The sequence below is a fragment of the Phoenix dactylifera genome, unplaced genomic scaffold (assembly GCF_009389715.1).
Source record: "Phoenix dactylifera cultivar Barhee BC4 unplaced genomic scaffold, palm_55x_up_171113_PBpolish2nd_filt_p 000121F, whole genome shotgun sequence".
NCBI classification, from domain to species: Eukaryota; Viridiplantae; Streptophyta; class Magnoliopsida; order Arecales; family Arecaceae; genus Phoenix; species Phoenix dactylifera.
This window is the reverse complement of record NW_024067689.1, coordinates 1,372,454-1,378,915: the sequence shown is the minus strand read 5'-3', so window position 1 is coordinate 1,378,915 and position 6,462 is coordinate 1,372,454. Positions and strand designations below refer to the sequence as shown.

Here is a 6,462-nt window from a genome sequence, read left to right as displayed (position 1 = left end):
TGACTTGATTGGATTAGGTTTGAATAAAGAGGGCTTAGGTTGACCAAATTAAATTAGATTAAATTTGTGCTTAATTAGGGATTGACCAAATTGAATTAGGTTCAACCCAAGGTAATTGGACCATCCTAATTGTTAGGATTTAATTAAACTAAATGGGTTTGATCTGAAACCGTTCTGATCTCGAAGTCCACATGTCACATATCCATGCATGGCGCCATAAATTAATTTTTAATGTGATTAAAAATTAATTTAATTTATTTAATAGTGCTATGGGACACTTGGCAACATCAGGACTTCTTTCATCATCAGATGGGGTGACATGGAGAGATAAATTCATGAAAAGAATTGGATAAGATCAAATTTTCTCTCTTCATGGCATATGTCATCCTTATCTTTATTTCACTTCTAATTTAGCTTGAATTTCGAATTTAATCACCATAAAATCATCACGTGACCCTCTAATCTGATTAGGGGCATGGAAATTTCAAAATTGAAAGAGGGAAGTGATGAATGGTTTAGATTAGATCAATCCTTCATCATGTGTTGGCGCATGAAGCTATGTTTTGAATTTTGAATTCAAAACATAACTTAACTCCACAAAATCCTGGTGGTTGGCGTGTGAAGAGGAGTGGAGTTAGAGTATAAGAGGGGGTTATCAGATGGCGGTCAAATTTAAGGAAAAAAGAGAGAAAAAAGAAAAAAAAAGAAAGGAAAAAAGGAAAGGAAGAAGAAACTAGTTCATCTTCCAACTCGCCATTTGATCTTCCACTAAGTCCTTCACGCCATTAGTGTTAGGAATCCCTGATAAGAGTCTTTAGATTAGATCTAAGTCTTCTTCAATCCCTCTAAACATCTCCTCTAAGTTCTTCCAGGAAGGCGGATTAAAAGTTGATAGCGTTGGAAAGATCAAATTTCAGCCTCAAGAAATTCTACGCAAGCTAGCACTTCCGCGGGATTGGATCTCTCCAGGAACTTCGCGTGTACTTCTCGTAGAGGTCATTCATGTGCGTGGCTGCGAAGTCAAGGATCAGATCCACAAGTTTCATCTATCATAAAAGGTATTAATCCTACATTAATCTTTTATTTTGGTGTCAAGGTCTAGGTCCGATTCTCTGAGGTTTTATCCTCCTTTGGGGCTCCTCATGGAGATATCTCTAGAATCCATTCGATGGATATTCGGAGATTAATCAGAATAGAGTATTTAACTTTCAGATCTGATAGTTAATGATGCATAAAGTTTTGGCATAATTGTTTAAACGATTCCGACATAATCCCATGTGTTCTTATAGTGCTGATTTCTAGATTTGATCTTATACGCATGCACGAATTAAATTGTTTGATTCGATTTTTCCGCTGCGTTTTAACTTAAAAAAAACTATGTATGGTTTGATCCCCCTTATGAAGGGGTACGTAGGCAATCCGATCAGGTTCAGCCATAGTTTTCAAAAAAAAAAAATTAGCATGCTAAACACCGAAGAATCTAGGATTAACTTTCAGTAACTGTCGGCTGCACATCAACAACATGGCAACCATTCTGCACTAGTAGCACGCAGCGGCAATCGCGCTGATCATACACTAACTGTAGCGTTGATATAATTACTGGTGTTTATCGCTTTGTGCAAAGTGGCATCTCGGTTATGGCCGAAGTCATGGAGGACAGTTCAAACTGAGGTTAAAATGTTCAATATTATCCGCATCAATGCCCTTACGGCTCTTATTTGCATGGCGCATGGACTATTAAGGATTGTACTTATCACTCGCTCTAGCAAGGCTTGCACAGCTAATTAGGTACCAACACATGGTCTCTCTTCCAAAGACTCAATATCAATTATGTAGAAAGATGGTGGTAGGAAAAAATTAATAGATGGATCAAACCCATCGTCTAAACTATGGATTAGTTCAATTAGAAAGCAACGCAAACAGAATGTCTTCCGGCTCTTTTTTCCTACTCTTTCTTCTTTATCCATATTTGTTCTCATTCTTTTCTAATTAAATTGGTCCATCGCAGGGTTGGTGGATCTTGTCCCCTTGGCTTCATTGAAAAGTGGTATTGTGTATATTTGAATTAGTTTGTAGCTTGAATCAGGTGCGACTAATCCCTAGATCACATGTTGAAACATTTGAAAACACATTTTAATACTGGAATCATGTGCATGGAAGCAATCTTGTCTTACATTTGTAAAGCAGTACCATCCATCGCTTACATTTTATGCCGAGGTGAAAGCATCTTAGGTACACTAAATTTGTATGGAAGGTAATCCTATTTTCCATAAATCGATTATAAAATAAATATTTTTTGGAAGACTTAGTGAAGCTGATGTAGGACGGATGTAAGGGGTGGAAGGCAGAGTGAAAGAGGAGAAGAAGAGGGAAAGGTGAAGAAGAGAGGAGAAGAGGAGGAAGAGGAAGAAGACTAATTTTCATGCAATATTTTATTAAAAAAAACAAATGCATGCCCCATATACATATAGGGCCACAAAATAACAGATAGGTCTCTACAAAGAAAACAATCTGAACAAAGTCCTCAAATGACAATATGCAAATTAATCCTACCAACATAAAATAATAAAGATAACATAAGTCAATCCAACCACAACGAAAGTGGCTGGACCATCCTACTGTGACGACCGTGATCCCGTAAAATAATCAGCTCAATACTAGTGTCCACATCAACTCCCCCCGGGAAAGAAGAAGTCGACCCCGACGAATGACTCTGATAGAACTCCAGGAGGTCTGGGTCAATGCGTTGGAATTCTTCACGTGTAATCCATGTAGCATCGGACTCTGGGCGTCCCCGCCAGCGAACCAAGAAATGCTGAACACCCCCATCATGGGTAGAAACAGTCTGCTCATCTAAAATGGCATCAATATGTTCTTTTTGTGCTGGTGGTAAGGGTAACTGGGTCGGAGATGGTATGGAATCAAGGAAGTTTTGGAACAAGGAAGGAAGTGAGCCATTTTAGAAAAACGATCAACAACCATAAAAATGGAATCATGTTTCCGAAAGGTACAAGAAAGGCCGAGCACGAAGTCAATACTAAGGTCTAACCAAGGACGATCTGGAACAGGTAACGGAGTGTAGAGGCCAGTATTTTTTTTTTGTGCTTAGCTAGTTGACACGTGCGACATTGTCCTACAATTTTAGCAACGTCTCGTTTCAAACTTGGCCAAAAAAATTGTCGTTCAACTTCTTCTATGGTCTTATCTCGCCCAAAATGTCCAGCGAGACCACCAGCATGCACTTCCCATGTCAAAAAATCTCGTATGGAAGTTCACGGGATACAGAGCTTGGAAGCTTTGAACAAGTACCCGTCTTGAAGATAAATACCATCAATCAAAGATCCCTGTCCATCAGCAAGGGCATGATAGAGTTTTCCAAAATCGGAGCAAGACAAGTAATCATGCTTAAGTCTATCAAAACCAGTGATGGAAACAGACATGGCGGACAACAGGGTTACTCGTCGACTCAGCGCATCAGCAGCTTTGTTCGCTGCACCTGACATATGCTTGAGAACAAAAGTGTAGTCCTGGAGGAATTGAACCCACTTAGCATGGCGATGATTAAGTATCTTTTGGGAATTAAGGAAACGAAGTGCTTCATGGTCAGAGTAGAGAACAAATTCATTTGGAAGAAGATAATGTCGCCAATACCGTAGGGTCTGAACTATGGCATAAATTTTTTTGTCATAGATGGAATACCTCTGTCTAGCCTCATTCAGTTTTTCACTAAAATAGACTATAGGATGACGTTCTTGACTAAGCACACCACCTATACCCAAGCCAGATGCATCACATTCCACCTCAAAAACTTTACTAAAATCAAGGAGTCGCATAACTGACGCTTTCGTCATTCTTTTTTTAGTATTCCTAAATGCTTTAGCAGCATCGCGCGTCCACTGAAAGTCACCATCACTGTCAACTCCAAACCAATCATCTCCATTTTCTAAACCCCAAACCAATCATCTGCCTTGTCACTGAGGGTAGTTAAAGCGACTTTGTCCCTCGTCCAACTCGTAGCTGCAAATGTTCTTTGTTTTTTATGTACCACAAAAAAGGAAGCTGTCTTCGTTTTATAATGTTGAGGCTGGTGCTTCCGTTGGTTCGCTAAATAAAGAAGCGGGGGTTCTGTAAGGGGGGGGGGGGGAGAGAGAGAGAGAGTCCGGAGGGAACGAGGCCAAAATGGGGACAGTAGCGGAAGGGCCAAAGGAGTCGGTGGTGCTGTACCCGTCGCCGGGGATGGGCCACCTGGTGTCACTGGTGGAGCTGGGCAAGCTCTTCCTTCGCCAGGGCCTCGCCGTCACCGTCCTCATCGTCGACGCCCCCTATAAAACTGGCGACACCGCCCCCTTCATCGCCGCCGTCTCCGACGCCCTACCCGCCCTCTCATTCCACCGCCTTCCCCCGGTCGCCCTCCCTCCCAACCCCTCCCCCAACCTCGAGGCCCTCGCCTTCGACCTCCTCCGCCTCTCCAACCCTAATCTCCGCCGCTTCCTCCTTTCCCTCTCCCCCTCTCCCCGCGCCCTCGTTGTCGACTTCTTCTGTGTCCACGCCCTAGACGTCGCTGCCGATCTCGGCCTCCCCGCCTACATCTTCTTCACCTCCGGTGCTGCCGTCCTCGCCACTTTCTTCCACTTTCCGGCGCTCCACTCTGCCTCCTCCTCCAGCTTCAAAGACCTCGGCCGCTCCCCTCTCCACATCCCCGGCCTCCCGCCGCTGCCTGCGAACCACATGCCGGTCCCCATGCTCGACAGGGACGACGAGGCCTACAAGGGCTTCCTCTACATGTCCGGCCGGTTACCCGACTCCCAGGGGATCCTCATCAACACCTTCGCTTCCCTCGAGCCGAGAGCCATCGAAGCCATCTCCGCCGGCCTCTGCCTCACTGACGGCCGGCCGACGCCACCCATCTACCCCATCGGTCCTCTCATAGCTGCCGAGGGCCGGGGCAAACGGGGCAGAGAGGAGTGTCTCTCGTGGCTCGGCACCCAGCCCAAGCGAAGCGTTGTGTTCCTATGCTTCGGGAGTCTCGGGCTCTTCTCAGCGGAGCAGCTCAGGGAAATGGCCACCGGGTTGGAGCGTAGCGGGCAGCGGTTCCTGTGGGTCGTCCGGAGCCCTCCGAGTCACGACCCGGCGAAGAAGTTCGCCCCGCCGCCCGAGCCGGACCTGGACGTGTTGTTACCCGACGGGTTTCTAAACCGGACGAAAAGCCGGGGACTCGTGGTGAAGTCATGGGCGCCTCAGGTGGATGTGCTGAGCCACGAGGCGGTGGGCGGTTTCGTGACTCACTGCGGGTGGAACTCGGTGCTGGAGGCGATCATGGCCGGAATTCCGATGATCGGGTGGCCAGTGTACGCGGAGCAGTGGATGAACAAAGTTTTCTTAGAGGAGGAGATTAGGCTGGCGGTGGCGGTGGAGGGGTACGACAAGGAGTTGGTGACGGCGGAGGAGGTGGAGGCGAAGGTGAGATGGCTGATGGAGTCGGAGGGGGGAAGGGAGCTGACGGAGAGAACGGCGGCGGCAAAGGAGAGTGCAGCGGCGGCGCTGAGGGAGGGGGGCTCGTCTCACTCGGCGTTGATGGAGGTCGTCGGCCGCTGGAAGCGCAGCAGAGCGCCGTGATCGCGTGCGGTGTCGTTTTCGTTTGGGACGTACGTAAGGGATCGGCCAAAGTGGCGAAATGTTAAATTGCTTAAAAATATTATTTACTATTAATGGTTTGGTAGTGTTTTATTTTTTTTGCTTTGAAATGGTTTGGCAGTGTTGGTTCATGTTGTTTTGGCCCTTGCTGTGCTTGTTGTATGGTTGCTCCTTGGGAACTTTTTATCAATAAAAATAAGAATTATTTTTTTTGGTACATAAAAAAAAAAATTTATATTCGTGGGTGTCCGAGAGAGAGTTCCGGAATCCGGATCCTCTCCGCTAACTCATGGTGGGTCCAGATTAGTAAATTAGGTCCATGGATTCCGACAGCAGTGGGCAAGCTGATAGGACGGGATGTGGGCCCATCTTGGCACCATGCACCGACAGCGACAGCCAATTCCAACAGTGGATGGAGATGTTTCCGGCGCAAGACCGACGGTATTAAAAAGCAGGGTTGGCAATATATGCGATTCAATCCATAAACGATCAGTTTTAAATAAATTTAGGTTTGATATAAAGAAATTTGAATCTTAAATGAATCAATTTATCTAAATCTATTTATTAAATAAATTAAATTTAGATTTTAATTTTTGATCTATCTAACTTATTTTGATCTATTTAATAACTAGGTTGACCTATCTGTTTGAAGTCTGCTTAACTAGTTTCTGGCTTGTTTAATTTAATCCGCTAAATTTGTTAAATTTATTTAATTTATTAAAAATCTATCTAACTCGTTTATTCTATTTAACTTGTTTAACCAAATTTGATATATATAGTAATAAGTTATATGGATTGGATTGGATTATCTGTTTAATAAATAGGCCG

The 6,462-nt window shown here is 44.7% G+C and overlaps 1 protein-coding gene across 1 annotated transcript; it reads left to right on the top strand.

Moving 5' to 3' along the window:
• The first annotated feature begins 4,012 nt into the window (after window positions 1–4,012).
• On the top strand, window positions 4,013–5,865 carry LOC103696425 (UDP-glycosyltransferase 88B1-like). Its single transcript, XM_008778045.4, has one exon. It carries the CDS (start codon window positions 4,180–4,182, stop codon window positions 5,614–5,616), a length of 1,437 nt encoding a protein of 478 aa, XP_008776267.2. The 5' UTR covers window positions 4,013–4,179; the 3' UTR covers window positions 5,617–5,865.
• The last annotated feature ends 597 nt before the right edge of the window (window positions 5,866–6,462 follow it).